Genomic DNA, 19,094 nt, shown 5'->3' on the forward strand with positions numbered 1-19,094 from the left:
CAAGATCGCGAAGAAACGAGCTTCACAGAGGTGACCGGACGCGGCCCTTATAGCGACCGGACGTGTCCGATCAAGATGCTCGACAACAGCAGGCGTCAGCAGCAGCGACCGGCCGCTGAGGACTAAAAGTGACTAGACGCGACGATGACACTGTTCATCATCCTGGCAACACATTCAGAACTGACCGGACGCTGGCGGATAATCGACCGGACGTAGGAACTGCAGCGTCCGATCGAATCCAGAGAGGTTCTAGAGCGGCGATAGCACGACCGGACACGTCCGATCAACAGTGACCGGACTCGGCAGTGCGTCCAATCAGCACGCGCGCTCTAACGGTCGGGACGACCGGACGCGTTCGGTCAGGACGACAGCAGCGTCTAGTCAGTAACAGAAAGCTGGGTTTCGCCCCCAACGGCTACTTTCTCGGTGGGGCTTATAAATAGATCCCCAACCGGCCATTTGAGTAGAGTGGAGCTGAGGAAACATACCAAGGGTGATAATATACCATTTTAGTGATATCCACTTGCATAGTGCTTAGTGATTCCTTAGGTGATTAGCGTATGTGCTTTGCGAAGTGTTTAGGTTGTTTAGACCCCCACTTATGCGCTTGCTCTAGGTTTAAGCCTAGTGTTTAGTGAGGTTTGTATACCTCTTACCACTCGGTGCTTGCGCGCACCATTGTTGTACATCGGAGGGGCTTGTAGTCTTGCAAGATCACACCAACCGCGTTTGTGGTGTGGCCGTCACCGTGTACCGGAGGGAACAAGGCCCGTGGCGTTTCGGCCAGAAGCTTGATAGTTAATACGGCGGGGAGCGGTCCGGGAGAGGCTTGCCGGAAGACACATCGGAGACCCACTTGCGCGTGGGGAAGGCCCAAGGCTATCCACGGAGTTACCCGACAGGGAACTTGGCCCTTGCGAGGGATTCCTTGCGAGGGGCTCCAACGAGAACTAGGGGAAGCTTGCGCGCTTCTCGATACCTCGGTAAAAATACCGGAGTCGTCGATGGTAGTTTGCATATCTCTACCTTATTCTTTAGCTTCCGCATTTACATTGTTTGCATAACTCCTTTTACGGTAGAGATAGCAACACACTAACAAAACCGTAGTTGCACATTTAGATAATTTATCTTTTTGCATAGGTTTTGCTAAGGTTAGAAAAAGAGGTCATAGTTTAGAAGTAGAGTTTTAAGTTGCCTAATTCACCTCCCCTCTTAGGTGTCACGGTCCCTTTTTAATATTATAATTTGAGACTGAGGAAGTATGATTCAACAGTAGCCAGTTTACATTTACTTTGTCACTAAGATATTGCCTTTTGAACTTTCATGGTGTGTGTGAGCCCTGCTGTGGGAACGTCAGAGCGTGGAAACTCCTTTTCTAATTAAGGATGCTGATTTGATTCCTCATTTGTGAGGAAGAAGACGAAAATTATTTCCATTATATAAAAACTATTATATGATGCATTATATAACCTTTTTCCCTTTTAAAAAAAATATATGACCTCCCTGTAGTATAATTAGCGTAAGACAAGGCCTGTTTAGATTATCTGGTCAAAAGTTTAATGGCTATAGTTAAAGAATAAAATTTTAGAGAGATGGTCTAAACTTTTTTCTTTTTTTGCACTAAAGAGATGGTCTAAACTTTAGACATCACTTTGGATCTCTTGTTTGGAGCCTCAACAGCTAAAGTGGTCTAAACTCTAAAATAATAAAATCCAAATAGGGCCTAAATGTAAGTCATTGCCTTCAGATTGCTTCCACGTCGGCCTAAACCTAATCTGTGTTTGTTCCCTGTAACAACGACTAAGAGCATATCCAGTGATCCCTATTCTCATCCCCAATGAGAAAAAACTATCATTCGAGGAATTTAGCTTGCTCTAGCGGATCCTGCCGCCATGCACACCCGAAGCTCGAGCTCACCTTGGCGCCGCTGTGGAGGGGAAATGGCATGTGCCTGGTGGAGGAGAAGAGGTGAGAGTACCATTGGCAAAGGAGACGAGGAGAGAAAACACCGGTGGGTAGGGGTCAGACTGGGCATTCGGTTTTAACCAAAAAAATCGGTTCGGTTTCTTCGGTTTCTAGCATCAAATGATCGATCGGTTTGTCACAAAACATAAAACCGACAATATCGGCTTTGGATTTTTCGGTTTAGTTTTCGGTTGGAACCGAACATAACAGCAGACATAGAGAAGAGAAGAAAAGAGGAGTCACTTCCTACGTCGCTCGTAGTCGCAGATGCGCTGCCCGCCCGCTGTGGTGCCACGACAGAGGAGCCCTAGCGGCCACCGCCCCACGTTAGCCCGCGAGCGGCTCCGCTGTTGAGTAGCCGCCGCCGCCCGCCGAGCAGCCACACCACCCCCGCGCCGGAGCACCCCTGCCGGCCGTCGCTCCGCCCGCGGCGTGCCCCCCGCTTCAGATGCGCCGCGCCGCCGCTACACTTGGGAGTCCATGCCGCCGCTCGCCCGCTCCATGGATTAGGTTTTGACTTGAGTGGGAGTGGGAACAAGGAGGGTGCGGTGTTATGGGCCGACCGAGGTGTGGTGGGCTGCTTGCTGGCTTGTTGGACTCGTCGCACGGAGCGGAGTGGAGGTAATTGGGTCGCTGGGAGCCAGTGTATTCGGTGATTGCTCGGTTGTTCGGCTCTGCGGTACAGTTTCAGGTCAAAACTGAAGCCGACACCGAAACTTCTGGATTTCAAAACCAAAGCTAAAACCAAAAACCGAAAAAACTGACATCTCGGTTCGATTTTCGGTGTAAATATGCCTAGCCTAGAAGGGTGCTGATGACGCGTACGGGGATCCGGCGGTGGCGGCAACGCGGGTGGGGATCTGGTGGTGGCACATATACTTGCCAAACACGCTAGGCCCGTAGGACCAAGGGTCCGGACCCAAAAACGCGGCCCAAGACCAGTGTGGCACGGCCTTCTCGTGCCTATGCTTGGCCCGGCCCGCCACCGTGCCCGTGCCTGGGCCTCCATACCGGACCCGTAGTGCCATCACGGGCACTACACGGGCCTCCATATATTTTAAACTATGTATGTGGATGTGCGTTTTGAAAGTTTATTTGCTAGTCTGGCAACGCTGGTGCCAGCTTGGACCACCACATCAGCAAACGGGTCTAGTCGGGACCCGTTTGGACCTATGACACACCCTGATGTGTATTTTAAAAATTTGGGAACCTAGATGACATCCTCTGCCAAGTTTAAAGGCCGCCGCTGCATTTTACTCTTGGGACAGGGAGACCTGCCAAGTCCCACCACTATAGCAGAAAAGGTGGCATGCATGTGCGCAGCTGAAGTTTATAGAGCAGCTCCTATATCACTTTGGTAAAAAAAAATAGTTTGACTTAGTAAGCAACTCTAATTTTTTTTTTTTTTTTTTTGGAAAGGGTAGCAACTCTAAAAGTTGATCTACGTTAGGACGGGGCAGCCGAGTACTATGGAGTACAACCAGAGGCTAACAGCCAACAACAGAGAGAAATCGCTTAAAAAAAACAACAGAGTGAAATCGAGGCAGTACGCCAGTAACCCATTTACCGAACTAGTCAAAAAGCTTTCCTTTTTTTTTTCTGTCGACTATACAAGTCAACAACAGCGGCATCAAACGATGGACCCAAAACTGAATTCCGTTGCCCACCTGGCTCTGTTTTCAGTCTTGTGTATGTATGTATGCACTGACAGCATGCATGGCTGGCACGCTACGGCAAACTTCTACTTCATGTTATCACCCTCGTCTCGCCCTCACACTACCTCTATATGCTTGCAGCATGCTTTCACAGTTTCATTGTTTATACTGCTGCGGAACTGCAAGGAAAGGCTTGAAGGTGAGCACCAGCCCGATGACCTCTGTCAGATTCAGGAGCAGAAACACCATCTGGTCGCCTGCATGTATATATATACGGAAAAAATTGTGGGGATTAATCACAATCCCTTTTTAACCTTTCTTTCAGATCTGAATCCTCTATGTGGTTTTACTGCAGTAACTACTTGAAAGATCATAGTGCAAAACTGCATATACATAAATTTACCTGGAAAGAATGCGGCATGCTGACGCTTTTGTGCCCATGAGAACCTACAACCAGAGGCGTTTCAGCGGTGAGCTTCTTGTTCAAAATACATGTACATACACATACACTAGCTTGTCCTGCCTGGCCCATGCTTTAATGCTTATCACACAACAAGCAATCACTGAGAAGCTAGGAATGATAGACTAACTAGCAACATTTTCAAGACCGCGATGAACATCAAACGAATAACAAGAGGGTTAGGCAGCACTGCTAGCTTTGCACATACAAGATGCCTGCTCCAGCTGGAGCGAACGCCTTGGACAGAGACATTGCCGTTGTAGCTATCCCGTTTGCAGCGCCCCTTTGTTCTTGAGGCTGCAGATAGCATCCGGTTCAGATGTTAGGTTTATCTGACATATTGACATCAGCACTGATAACAATTACTGATCTACGTTAAAAAAAATTATTGATCAGTTCTTGGAAGGGCATCGGATGATAATCAATATAACTAGCATAAGTTGGGCATGTACCACAGCATTGTTTTGCAGGAGCGAAGTGCCAGTAGTTCTAGTGATCTGATCAACATACTTAGACATTAGTATCCCAAAGCTGAACATATGAATGAAGCACAAAGGCAGAATAGTAAAGCAAAATACATGACCAGCATCTTTTGTCCTGGATTTCTAATTCTACACATCAGTGTATGAATTTAACAATTTAGTGGTTGGTGATGTGTTTTATGTGTTGAACCTCAGAGCTTAATCATAGTGAAGTACTTACTGCGAAAACGCTTTTGAGCATTGCTGCGATATAGAGAGGCACATCAAGTCTTATTCCTGACAAGTGTGTCATGAAGGGATAAGCAGCAATTATTGGTATAGATAGTGCCTGCGATGCTTATTGGTCAACTGATAAGAATTATGAACAATTTTGAAAAGAAAAAAAATAGAGAAACATCAATAACTCACCGATGAAACTCGGGTTGAATTGATTGGACCAAGGACTCTATCGATCCAACGGTAAGCAAAGATTTGATATACTAGAAGACTGGCACCTACAGTTGAGCAGAGGATAAGTATTGACGATATATCCAAAAATTGCATTTACTACAGTGTACAGAATTTATTATAACCATAAAACACACAACAGATCAAGTGGATGCCTCGGATTTTTTTAAGTACTTGGGAAGTATGGGCTGGAGTGGAATTACCTGCAACCGTAAGAACTTGACCCACATCTTTAGATGCAAAGCTAAGCCCGCCATATTTTCTGTCACTCACGGTCCACAGAGAAAATATCTGATGTTGAATCCCAACATTATCCAACTTTTATAACAATTCATTTCAGTGTAGAAGCTGTTGTGGTCGGTAAGTGGTACCTCAGAATATGCGGTGTCGTGAAGGGAGAAGACACAGTATGATATAATGGAGGACATCAGTGGCCAGTTTCTGAGTAAGCTCTTCTTAGGTGGCTCTGCACTTTCTTGAGTTGTAGTACCTTCTACCATTTCAACTGCTCTCTCAAGGCCTTTGTGCTTATGTAGGGTCTCCTGTTTAGTTTAGTTACTCGATGAATGACAATAGAAATAAGCTGACAACAAAGTGCAAAATTATCAAACAGAATTTTGTGTAATTTAATAAGGTAGGATAGCATATTCACATGGACTTGGCTATTTTAGTGTGCCAACAACATGACATATTTATGCGTAAAAAATCATAAAAACATAAAAAAACCTTCATGACAACAACAAATCTGAAAGCATACATTCATATAGAGAGCAGGTTGTGCTTACCGGGAGCCATACACAGCTTATGAGAACCAAGGTAGCCAAAAATGATATACATAGACATGGCAATAAATATGGGAACCTGCATGATGTTGGGACAAGAAGAAAAAACATCATTCTAACTTAGTGTTAACAAAATAATTTAATTCCGGTCGAAAGGAATACTACCTTCCGAACACTGAATTCTCATGAAACAGATGTGGGTATTGTTTGACAGGCTGGTAATAGGAAGGAAGGAAGACAGAGAAGGTGAAAAGTAAGTAATCCAAATGGTTGAAAAACAGTAAAAAAAATCTCTGTCAGATACCTGTGCTAGATAGCCCCCAATTGCCGGGCCAATTATAACACCCATTCCCCATGCTGTGCTGACCTAAATCAAATTAAATGGATCAAACAGAGTCTATTCTGATCAGTAATTATGTTATACTATTATGTATAGTGTTATGTGCAGAGTTGGAGCTTACAACTGATATACCCAAGGCCTGTTGGTCAGGTGGGCAAACTTCAATGGAGTAGGCCTGTAGCAGAAAGCAGTAACCACATTCACACTACATTATTGACTAGACTATTTGCTGGAATCAGGGCACAGCAACTGACAGCGACATAGTTCCTTTGTCTCTTCTTAGCTAGGAATTGGCACTTTCAAGTTTCTAACAACAGAGTAGGAGTACGTACCTTTACTGGTGCAAGGAAGCCGTTGAGTGCACCAAGAAGGAACCTTGTGGCAATCGCCATCCAGTACTTGACACTCAGTCCAAACAGAGTGTTGAACACAATGCTGAAACATAGGTTCAATTGGAAATGAATTAGTAATAAATAAATAAAGGGATCAAAATATTACTACTAAGATTTAACTTTGACTAATTATGGATAATTTTTTTTTGTGGTAGCTGTTTGTTATGGAAAGAAAAGAAGGAAAGAAAAACGGCGATGGATGGAGCACTTACACCGAGAAGACAGAGAACGCGAGGACAGGCTTTCGGCCAACACGATCCGCTGCCACACCCCAGAAGACCGACGCGACACCTCTGCCGATCATATATGCCGCACCTGAAGAAAAGACGGGGAAAAAAGGAGGGGAAAGAGATTTCACATGGACCAGAAAAAAAAAGAACGAGTAGTGTAAAGAAACACGCATGGATTTCTGTCAGCCATTGGCACTTGGGTTGGGTTGAGTTGAGTGTGACTGTGTGAGTGGCAGCAAAAGCATACGTACCGAGGAAACCAGCGTAGAATCCAATGTCTTCCTCCCTCGGAGCGACGTGCAGGTCCTTTATCTGTTTCATCACCATCAGGGGGAATTAAAGTAAAAGTCATCAGTATCTTTTATTTGCAAAAAAAAAAAAAAGCATAGATGATTTCAGAGGACGAATATGCCGCCAGCCAAGAGAATGGCAGGCAGGCTTACCATGAAGTAGAGGAAGGGGAACAGGGACGTGATTGGCAGAGCTGAAAAAAGGACAAGAGCAGTGGCGTTGAGAAATCAGTTGAGCAGCAGAGTTGAAACGTTTCAGAAGAAGCATCAGTTTTTATTCATTCAGTATCAGTAGCTGCCATGGCACCGCCGGCCTGGCCGAGAAGAAAGAATGTCCAGTCCAGCAGACCAAAAAAAAAAGATGCCAAATCTCGTAGAAACTGTGAATACCCAGATCGAACAAGAGAGTAGCACGCAGGCAGTAAAATAAGACCGTCTGTCGTCCTTCCTCGGACGACAGGGTCTGGCTGGTCTGGTCTCGGCAGTTGGAATGGATGGACCGATAAAGAAATGGAAGGAGCAGAGCAGGTAGCAGGAGGAGCATCAGCATCATCAGCGTCAGGTGTGGGGAGAGTAGTACCGGAGGCGAAGGTTGTGGTGGCGACGAAGAGCAGCTCCTTGTAGGGGACGCCGGCGTGGGTCTCCTTCTTCCGGTCCATGGCGCAGCCGGGGCACCCGTCGTAGTACACCTTCGCCGCCGGCGCCGGTGGCAACGGCGATGCCGGCGACTCCTCCCCCATTTCGTCCGGCTCTGCCCGACTACTACTTTGTGATGAATGCACGGTGTGCTCTGGAGGCGTCAGAAGAAGAAGACAGAGCAGGAGGTGAAGGAGAAGGAGGAAAGAGCAGGGGATCGGAGGTGGAGCCGTGGAAGGAAGGAAGGGCGGTGTACTCCACTGATGGTGGCCTGGGCCCCTTGGTAGGCGTGCCAGGCCGTGCGTTACCAGATGTGAATGTGATGACCTCTCGTCTCGTCTTCCACACCACAGGCGGGCGGACGGAGGCGGCCGATAGTCCGATAGATTGAGATGGGATGACGACAAAGTGAATAGATGGGACGGGCCCGCCCCGGCGCGAGTGACAGATGACCGCCGCCGAGCTGGGCCTGCTGCGGCCGTGGAAGCACGACCGTCGTCGTCGTCGTCACTCGTCAGCGCGCGCGACCGAGGCGTCATGGCGTGAAGGGAAGAAAGAATGCGGTGGCTTTCGCCTGTGCAACGCCGACGCAAGCCTGTGTCACGTCACGGAGAGCTACGGCGGCATAGATGTCCTGTACCTGTACGTACACACTCTGGAGTATATCACGTGGCGGGCGTGCATGCCAGTGCGAGCGTCCTAGGCCGGCATCGAGCAATGGCGCCGGCGGCGGCGGATCGGTCGAGGCGATTGGTAGTTGCTACACGCCTACACTACACAACCCGTTCCGTTCCGTTCCGTCCCAAGGATAAGGATTAATGTGCATGCGGGTAGGTTCTATGAATCATTATTCTCCAAGAATTGGATTTTAAAACACAATTCCTGACGGTCGGCTTTCTTCTGCTCGACACCTGCCGGAATGGACTTGACTACTTGAGGACCCCACCTGTTCGGCAGTCTATAACTGTCTGTATCTGGCTTGGCTTATCAGTCAGCCAACAGTATTTTTCTCTCACACCAAATCAGTCAGCAGTACTTTTAACCCACGGCTTATAAGCCAATCTAGCCGAAACGAATAGACCGACACACCTGGCCACAGCCACCCCACAGCTGACAGCACACTTGCCAGTCATACACCCTGCACCGGGGCCTTGCATTACAACTTATACAAGACATTTATACTTAGTCCAGTCTACTAGTTGTAGTTAACTGTTTATTTGCCTTGTATTAATTAGTCATTTAGCATTACAATAGTTGCCCAGCCTTGCATTACGTCAGTTTTAATAGGGTTTTATCTGGATTTTGTTTTTATTATATATATATATATATATATATATATATATATATATATATATATATTAGCATATCAATGGCTTGACAGGTTAATTACTGCTAGGACGTGCAATGCATGCGGTCTCTAGTGCGCACTTTATTAGTCCTACTATAGATCATAGAACTTTTTGGCTTGTTCATGGAAAAAAAGAAAATGAAAATAAACTAGCTCCTTCCTCCACTCATCACAACTCACAAGTGAGAAACAAGTGACATTTCGGACGTTATCGATGGATCTGTTCTCCAAGATATGATAATTTTTTCTTTCTATAATATAATTTCCTAACACATACTCCTTACGTTCACAAAAAGGATAGATACAATTCTAGAACAATATCAAGTTAATCTTTAGTTTGACTAATGATAAATAAAAAATATTAATATTTATATTATCAAATAAGTATTGTTAGATGTGTTTCCATATTATACTTATTCAATGTCGTAAACATTAATCAATTTGTCTATATATTTGATCAAGCTTTAGACATGTTAATTAAGAATATACATAGAATTGTATTTTTTTTATGGACAGAGGTAGCAGTACATAGAAAATGAAAAATGTTATTATGAAACCACCACTTTACATTATGATAAAAAAATACCTACTACTAATTTGATATATTTACTAATGAAATTAATAACTAAAAACGTAATTTTTAGTCTACTACTCGATCGGTGTTCAATCCTAGCATCGTCGTCGAGCGTGCTCGAAATTCCTGGATGTCGATTTTCTTCCGCTCGACAGACCTGCCGGAATGGTCATGAGGTCGAGGACCAGATCGACAAGGACGCTTGGCCACACTCAACAGCCACCCCACAGCGCGCAGTTGCCGATCATACACCCTGCATTACAAGACATTATACTTACTAGGCCAGTCTACTAGTAGTAATTAGTCATTTATTTGTACAGTATTACTTGGTAATTTAGCATTACAAATATAGTTGCCCAGCCTTGCATTAGGCTAGTTTCAATGGGGCTTTATCTAGATTTTATTTACAAAAAGTGACATCTCGCATGTTATCGATGGATCGATCTGTTCTCCGAGATAATGATAATTTTTCCCTACAATTTTTTTCCTAGCACATACTCCTTCCGGTCACAAAAGAATACAATTCTAACATAGTATCAAGTTTAAGTATCTTGAGTTTGACTAATTATAAATTAGATATATTAATATTTATACTATCAAATAAGTACTTTTAGATTTGTCATGAGCCATACTATACTTATTTGATGTTATAAATATTAATATTTTTATCTATATATTTGATCAATCTTTAGACATGTTAATCAAGAATGTGCGTAGAATTGAATTCTTCTGTAGATAGAAGTAGTAGTCCATAGGAAATGAACGAATGTTATTATTGTGAAATCACTTTATATTATGATAAAAATAATATCTATTCCTACTAATTTGAGATATTTACTAATTATTAAATTTAACACACAAAAACGTAATTTTCTAATCAGAATTTAGATGGCCGGCTCTAGCTAGACAACCTAAACACAACATGCACGTCTCCTATTTGTGAGCCGAGATAATACTCACCCACGAGCCCACGACACGATAATCTACCCTTTTTCAAAAAACAAAGGACACAATAATGTACCACATGTTGGCGACGAAAGCATGTTAATGAGTACTATATAACTTGATGTGCTATCATCGCAGTGGAATCATCCTCCTAAAGCATATTTCGAGCTGTATATATATATTTGTCAGCGCAAAAAAGTGTCGATGCGCCGAGCACACAGCAAGCCAGAAGGATCTGTTTGACGGAGCAAGGCTGGAGATCCGCTTGGATTCAACGCAGGACCAGTCGACCCTGCGAATTCCTCCCGATGGCGTGCCAGTCAATTTGACCTGCAATTGACAAGGAGAGAAAGTTTATCAGTAATTTAAGGTGGAACATGCCGGTCTTGCCCAGACAGTTTCAAGTGTGCCGCTTCGGGAGCCGCCAGTGTTAGCCCACTGGATCTTCAGCACAGAGATGTCCGACCACTCACTAATGTTGCCAAGCACGCACTAGTGATGCCGACCACGGACTATCGTTGTCCTCCCTCTAGTCATAGTGTGTGGTCGGATAACGTTAGTCGTGGTCAGCAGCGCTGGTGAGTGGTCGGCAACACCGGTAATCTAGTGGGCCAACAGCCAGACGGAAAAGATGTAAGTAAAATCATCAGCTAAACAAAATATAACCAGTATGAAGCATTGAGCCGATGAGTCTGACGAGAAAGGATATAACACGCCAACAAATCGACTGTCTAATATGAAAAGTTCTACAAACGCTCCGAATTTAATCCGCTATCATCAATAGTGAGGTCCAACCGGATCGATGCAGCTATGATAATAACAACAAACTAAAACAAAAGAATTCACAAAACCATCCATACCTTGATAGGTTTCTGAAAGACATGCTATATCTGTGAAGCCACAGGCGAATCGGCTAAAAGAGACGATTCCGGTAGAAAAAGGGTCACAGCATGTGAACAATCAACTATTCAATACGAGCAGACCTATCAACTCCTCAAACATAACCTATCATCTTTAACAGTGGAGTTTGACCGGATCGATGACAACCATGATAAAGATAACAGATTAAATCTTTAAAGAAAACGGATCTACTCATATTTAGCAGGATCATGAAGACATACTATGAGCATTAAAGTGCAGGCGATCGGCTATTTAGCCGATGCAGGCATAGCAAACAACTAAGATCACGCCTAATAGGAAATAAATCTACCAACTAGCATCCTTCAATCTAAAGTGTCATCAGTGGGGATCGACCGAATCGTTGCAGCCATAATAGCGAACTATAGACCAGATTTAATTAGCCAGCAAACCTCTTCAAGATCATACGTGCCTTAACCGCGTACTATACACGATCAAGATCGAGGTAGAACAGCCAATAAAACGTAACCCGCCGCTAAAAGTAAGAAATATCGTATCGTCACAAAGCAAATGACGGACTAAAATGATATGAGGCCGATCTAGTTCGATCTTGATCGGGCAAGTTGATGTTGTGAAAGACTATTGACAGTAAAAACATCAGCAAGATCGGTAACTTAATGAATCTACCAGAAGGACGTCACCCTTAGGTAGAGCCTTGAACAGTGGAGGTCGAACTTAACCGATTCAACCGTACTTGAACTAGATAAAGATCGATAACTAGCTTATACTAGAGCTTGCAGTGGAGGTCGAACTTAACCGATGCAGCCTTACAAACCAAAGTATAAGCCATGACGGTATTTACAGACAAGACGGAGGTTGGCCGAATCGATGCAGCCCTAGTTGTTGAAGAACTCACTGAGATCTACACTACTCCTACTCGTAAGGGTTAGCACGGAGCCAAAAAAAAGTAATTTGTATTGATTTATTGGATTAGCTTTTTACAATGGTCGGGGTCCAATATTTATACCCAGAACCTAAGCATGAATCCTACTTAAGTACGATTCATTACAATCTTTGGCACAAGATAAAATATTTCTAATTTAAGATAATTTGGACCCTAATCTTTCCCTTTTTTAGAGTCCGACATGTTTTTCCCGACGCCAATCGTAGTTTTTTGTCGTTATCTGCTGGCGTCATCTGAAGAGAGCCGATTCCAGTGCTGTATTTGAATCAGCTGATATCGATCCTCATGCAATCGATTCCTTAATGACACGATCTTAAAAGTTTTGAGTTCACGCGTTCTTCTTCCCAAATTTTGGTGTAAACAATATCACTGCTGTGCAAAGCCCACTAATCTCCCATTACTACTATACTGCTCCTATGTAATTGTTTTTTTTAGACGACTCCGATCCTATGTAATTGTTGTAGCACATGCATGATGCATGCATGCTTATATAAACTTTAAAGGGTCCGGCTAAGTAGGGTAATATTGGGAGCTGTCATCGTCCCCTGAATCATCTTTATTCCCTTCACAATAAGATTAGAGACCGCATGCAGTGGCGCACGCAGGTCAACAAAGATATGGCACTAGCTGGATATATACATAGTCTATTACAGATAAAAAGGAAGTACACCAAAGTGAAAAGAAGAGGTATGCCGCAGGACAATAAATACTCCCTTCGTTCTTAAATAAATCAAGTTCTAGAATTATGTTAAGTCAGATTTTTTATATTTAAACAAAGTTGTAGAAAAGAGCATAAATATTCGCGACACTAAATAATCAAATAAAAAATATTTTTATGGAGTAATGATACTAATTTGTTGTCATAAATCTTGATTCTCTTTTCTATAAATTTAGCTAAAGTTGAATTTTTTTTATTTATTAAGACAACTTTAGAAATTGATTTATCAAGAGGCAGAGGGAATAACAAGTTCGAGTGGCGAGAGTACCATCATATATTAATTTTAAAAGTGCCTTGGGGAAAACATTAGGATGGTTTGTATGTCATTAATTAGAGTGATAAATAAGCAAAATGGCGATGTAACGTTAGATTAAGGAGAGAGAAGAAAATTGGTTTATTATACAATATAAACTACGTCTACGCGGAACTAAGATAGGAAGATGTGTAACAGCCTAACATGTACGTAGATAATATGAGAGAGAAGGCAAAGATTGGCTGAAATTTTATTTTGAAGAAACCATGCACCTGGGATATATAATTGTGCAGTGTCAACATGATATGCATGACAAGTACGAAACCCGTCTAACAGCTTTTTGTTTGGGACTGCGCTCACACCGCTCACGTGATGCCATTTCTTGTGTGCTTAATTACGTGATGCCGTCAAAAAATAGCAGGCACACAGGGAAAATCTTGTTTTTCCAGTAGTGGCTTCTTGGTATTTTTTATAAAATAATATAGTCATTAGTCATGACTAGCTGCATATTATAGCTCATCATGTAATCGCCACGAGCGGTTAGAAAGTAACACCTAGCGTACTGGATTACCAATCATGTCGCGTACAAGACTTTCTTGTACCTTAATATAAGGATACACAACATTCCTACGTATTCGAGGAAAAAATTAATAGAGCCAATTACTTGTTGTTTATATATAAGACAAGCCATGCCAACAGAATTAGCTAAAGCCAAGAAGCACAGTCCACAATCCACTACTGAGCCAGTGCTCCTTGTCTCTTGCTAGTATTTAACAACCATATCAATAGTTCTCCTTCCATTCATGACCCCACGTTCCACGCACTACTGTCTCTCTATCTGGTCCTTTTTCATAGCAGGCATCAGCACCGGATTAGAGCAAACAAGTTGTCGTTAGATACAGACTAGAGTGTTCATAATCGGCCATCATGCTTCATTAGTACCATGCTAATTAAAGTTCCTTTTTTGGAAGCCAGCAGACGCAATTGACTACTTCAATTAACGTCGTCAGCAGCGATAATTAAGGACTGATGGAGGAGGGACGAGTAGCTAGTCCAAAACGTAGTAAACGCCGGGTCAACCAGGCCTATATATACAAATCAGAGCGTTGGTAAAGGCAGCGTGCTAGTAGAGACCCATCGACGCCGTACGTCTCTTGCATCCAAGAAAGTGACCTGAATATCTGATCCGATGCAAATCGCCTGACGTGTACAATAATGCAAATCGTCTGACACTCTGACGTACTAACTACAGTGCAAAACCCACTGGTCTGGACGCTCCAACAAGACAACGGCGTGCAGCGTCCACGAAGATAGCACTCGAGATCGTCTATCTAGTCTACTCCGTACTCGAAAGGGAAAAGAGATCGAGAGCGACCAATAAACCAGGTAAACAAACACGGTGTTTCCCTTCCCTATCTTTCCTTTTATTCAGTTTTCTAATTGGTCATCATCAGTGGCATCAAAGAAGCTCTTACGTCCAGCCCATTGTTGCGCTTTGCATACAGTCACGAGATTATGGCCGGGGTCTAGGGTTTTTTAGAAGGGTTCTAGGATTAGGGGATATATGGCACGTTGCTTAGGCTTAATTACAAGAACATATAACACTAGTACACAAACTATTTTTATTAGCGGCACTTTTCATATTTCTACTGGCGCTTTTACCAACCGCCAGTGTGAAAGGCAAGTAAAAATTAGCTAATTTTACTGCATTAGAAAGCCGCCGCTGTGAATGATTTTTTCAAAAATTACAAATGGAGTTGAAAAAAAATAGCAATAAAGTTTGTTAAACAGGGGAGGCCCGCACTAGGTAGCCACACCCTTTATCCAGGAATTGAACTCACAACCTCAGCCCTTGCGGAATACACCCCTTTCTACTACACCCCAAAGTCACTTGTGACTTTAGCAATAGAAGAAACAAGGGATTTTGGTGTTTCTACCCCTACTCCATAGTTCAATGGTGATTTTGCCCCTGTTTTTTTACCTTTGTGATTTTACCCAATTTTTTTTCAACTGAAGCTCTCGTTTACCCCTACTATGTAACACCGTCTGAAATGGTTGGATTAAATGGCAAAAAAAAAAGAAAAGGCACCTGCAAGAAAAGACCGTGATACCCCTCACTCCCTTTCTCCTTTGTCGCTCTATCGCTCGAAGCCCGAAGGGAAAGTCGCAACTCACGACTCCGCTCGAACTCGCGCTAGGGTTTCACGGTACCCGGCGGCGGCGCGGCAAGCGGCGGCGCCGCTCCTCCTCCCTCCGGCACGCTCCTCTCCGTCTCATCTCCTCCTCCCTCCGGCCTGCTCCCCCCTGCGGCGCGGCTAGCTGCTGTGGGCACCGCATGGTCTTCCCCGGGCTCCGCCCTGCCCACTCCCCCCCCGGCTCGCGCCCTTGGTAGCACGGCTGGGGGCCTCGCCCGGCCTCGCCCCGCAGGCTGTAGCCCGCAATAGCAACATCTCCATTAGACTGACTGCTTGAGTCATCCACCATGGCAGAGGCATACACCATGGAAGAGCCTAGGTATTTTCTTTGATTTCTGAGATGTGTGGTTTAATGCAGTAGAAAATAGCAGCGATTAGTAGACGTGTTAACTCGCTTATTTCTTGCTGTGATTTGTAGGATAAATCACAGTAAATTGGAACTTGTTGTTAGAGTGCGCTCGTTTTTCAGCTTGCCGGACAGTGGTCTAAAAACATGGTGGCAAGGTAGAACTTTGCCAACCAAGGTTGTTGGCACAAGTAGCTTTGGACTGCTCAGCTAGTTGATTTCATTGTTGAGCACAGCTTGTGGGGTTCTAAGCAATACATTACCTTGTGGTGTGATTTGGAGAATGATTCTATGGAAATAAATCTGATAAAAATCTATTAGAGTGGTTTCTAATGAATGTAGAGAACGGATTAGTATGCATCAATGCTCAGATAAATGATTTTGAGGGCCACTGCAATTTTCTCTAACAAAGAGAAGATTTCACCCTAGTGTGAGGGCTGGTGTGCACCTAATTGAGGAAGGCACAAATGCTACAACCACAAATGCTAGTGAGAGAGCCACAAATGCTACAGTCACAATCCCATCCAAAAAAGACAATATCCACCAAAATAAAAAGACAGCGGCCACTAAAAAAGTGCTACTGAGGGTGATGTAGAGGTACTAAGTGATAGCAGCTACGACACTGATTTGGCTGCATCATCTGACTCTAATGATGATTGGTCTGGTGATTCTGACACTAAGTTTGATCCTGATGGTGAAATTGTTGATGAGGAAAATGAGTATGATCTTCCCATGTTTTCATATGATGCTGATGATCCATGTATTGATGTAAATGTGGTGTTCCCAGATGTGGATCAATGCAAGTTAGCAGCCACACATCATGCTATCTTGCATGATCATGCTTTCAATATTGTGAAAAAAGACACGACAAGATTTAGGGCCATATGCAAGAGAGCTAATCATGGTTGTAAGTGGACTTTTTTGCATCTATACGCTGGGTGCAAGGTATTAACTCACTTTGTTGGAACTGCAGCAGGAAGAGGAAGGGGAAGGGGAAGAGGAAGAGGGTCAGCAGAGGCCAACAATGAGACAGAGTAAGACAAGCCAATATTGCTTCTCTTTACTATATATTTTAGTAACTTTACTAACATAATTCTTCTCTTTTTCATATAAAGTACAAGTGCCTCAGGAAGGGAACAGGAAGGAGCAGAAGAGGAGCTACTTTGTTAGGTTTGGATGCATGATATGTAGCTTACTTCTAGTTACCTAGAGAACTCACAAGTAGCTCCAACTTTTGTTTGACATGTCATTTAGACCTGTATGTTAGTGTTTGACATGTCATTTGGACCTGTATGTTGGCTTCTATTGTGGTACTATGGTGACATGTTGCATGGATCTGGTTTATATGTACTAGTTGTGTGATATTAAATTGTGTTTATGTGAATTGTTAGCTGAAATGCTGTCGAATTTTTCTAAAAATTATGTACAAAAAATGTCAATTTGCTGTCTGAAACTAGGGGTAAAAACACAAGTAACATAATAAAACGGGGGTAAAAATGCATAGGCAAAGTTGTCCTTTTGTCTAAAAGTAACACCGTTAGAGGCACTTAACAGACTAGGGGTAAACTCTTCCTTCATTTAAAAATAGCAGGGGTAAAATCACAAAGTTAAAAAAAAAACGAGAGCAAAATCACAAATGGTCATCAAAACATGGATAGAAACGCTTAAGCCCCAACAAACAATACCCTAAAGTCACTTGTGAATTTTAAAAGCATTAATATTTAAACATAAATTTCAAGCCCTAAATGATTTCAAATGAAACGTTAAACAACTATAAAGTTGTAGATCCTTTCGAATACTAGAACTTCCGTTCAAATTATACATTAGTGTAAGGTGGAGATGTGACGAGGCGACAGAGGCACTATGATCTCAGGAGTTGGTCAGTGCAATAAGGCATGATCTCAGGAGTTGGTTAGTCCAGCTCCGAGTTGGTTAGAGTCAGATTGCGAACCAAAAACTCTCCTCACAACGATGAACGACTTGTCAGGCTACTTGCGAAACCTGAAGGCCGTGGCCAACCACGTTCTTTCGCAGGCGGTTCGTCCTCATCTCTACTCCGTCCCATGCTGCCACTGGTTCTAGTCCTCAATGGTGGGGGAGGTGTGACGATGGCGGCAGCATGACACGTGGTAAAGTCATGGCGGGGCATTATTTTCATTTATTTTTACACTGAGAAATTGCATGGTGGCTCGCATGATCCAAAATGTGAAGTCTAAACCTACCCACCGGGTAGGCCTAGGCACATATTTTAGGCCCGAAGCTAGTCAGAGGCCCGGTCTAAACCCGATCTGACCTGAATTTTGCTCAGTTATACTAATTAAAAAACTCTACGGGTGGCACATGTGTTTCTTGAGGACTGTTTACTATTTGACGGCGAAATTTGCATGTTATCCCTAAAACTGGCCACACGTGTCTAGGATATTTGGAGACACCCTATGAAGACGATTGCAGCTGTGGTAAAGCCATTGGGATGGGAAAATAGGAGAGTACAACTGGGAGGCACGAAGCAGCAGCAGCAGCAGCACAATGGTCCGAGGAAAGGCAGAAGAAAAGGGTGAGTAGGCCATTGCATGTAAATTGAATGATTGTTCTTGCCAATTGTCAGCTTTTTAAAAAGCACGGCATTTTTAGTTGATTATTGTGTAGTAGATGGTTTTTTTTTTCTTTGGTACGGTATACTTGTCCATTATTGATGTTCTCTACATTTCATTCGGGTAATAAAATTTAAGTTAACGAGGTTCCTGAATAAATTAATTCTTAGAACCGTCCTCAGTCAAACTTTTTTATGGATTTATAGGAAAAATTACAAATATTTATGATTTCAAATAAGCATATTATGAAAATATAGTTTATGTTGCATCTAATGATACTAATTTGGTGCCATAAATCTTAATGCTCTTTTGTATAAATTTCGTCAAACTTTAAAAAGTTTTGACTTCAGACAACTTTATTCAGGGACGAAGGTAGTATATTTGACTTGAGAAACACTATTTCTCTCATTCTGGGAAGCAATATATAGACGCGGATGCTTATTAGCATGTATATCCATCACCGCACTCCTTTAGAGGCGACGATGTTTTGATTGTGTTCTTTTCCCTTTTCTATTAGATAACACAACACACAATTATATTTGACACTACACCACAAGCTTAAAATAGCAATGTCCCATCATTCGGTATAGGTCAATATAGCTTTGTACCATCAGTCGTTATTG

At 43.2% G+C, this 19,094-nt stretch overlaps 1 protein-coding gene across 2 annotated transcripts; it reads right to left on the reverse strand.

The window, feature by feature from the left end:
- Positions 1–3,527: 3,527 nt before the first annotated feature.
- Positions 3,528–7,948, reverse strand: LOC136486223 (protein ZINC INDUCED FACILITATOR-LIKE 1-like). 2 transcript variants are annotated; one of them, XM_066483094.1, is made up of 17 exons: positions 7,624–7,946; positions 7,197–7,237; positions 7,005–7,065; positions 6,736–6,838; positions 6,464–6,566; positions 6,253–6,306; positions 6,096–6,158; positions 5,957–6,006; positions 5,795–5,870; positions 5,381–5,551; positions 5,213–5,300; positions 4,971–5,056; positions 4,783–4,890; positions 4,533–4,577; positions 4,289–4,377; positions 4,024–4,067; positions 3,528–3,877 (listed from the first exon to the last, which is right to left on the reverse strand). In XM_066483094.1, exons 1-17 carry the CDS (start codon positions 7,781–7,783, stop codon positions 3,777–3,779), a joined length of 1,443 nt encoding a protein of 480 aa, XP_066339191.1. In that variant the 5' UTR covers positions 7,784–7,946; the 3' UTR covers positions 3,528–3,776. The 2 variants fall into 2 exon arrangements, with proteins under 2 accessions (XP_066339191.1, XP_066339192.1); XM_066483095.1 differs by lacking the exons at positions 3,528–3,877; positions 4,024–4,067 and having other exon boundaries at positions 4,314–4,450; positions 7,624–7,948.
- Positions 7,949–19,094: the final 11,146 nt, after the last annotated feature.

This window comes from Miscanthus floridulus, chromosome 10, assembly GCF_019320115.1.
Source record: "Miscanthus floridulus cultivar M001 chromosome 10, ASM1932011v1, whole genome shotgun sequence".
Taxonomy (NCBI): Eukaryota; Viridiplantae; Streptophyta; class Magnoliopsida; order Poales; family Poaceae; genus Miscanthus; species Miscanthus floridulus.

What these genes read in the sequence shown, in the direction of transcription:
- LOC136486223 (XM_066483094.1), bottom strand. Translation starts at nt 7,783, where the DNA reads ATGGGGGAGGAGTCGCCGGCATCGCCGTTGCCACCGGCGCCGGCGGCG. An exon ending in ATTCTACGCTGGTTTCCTCG is followed by an intron (nt 6,839 to 7,004) that starts GTACGTATGCTT and finishes TCTTTTCTTCAG; the next exon opens with GTGCGGCATATATGATCGGC. An exon ending in CCAGCTGGAGCAGGCATCTT is followed by an intron (nt 4,068 to 4,288) that starts GTATGTGCAAAG and finishes CTCTGGTTGTAG; the next exon opens with GTTCTCATGGGCACAAAAGC.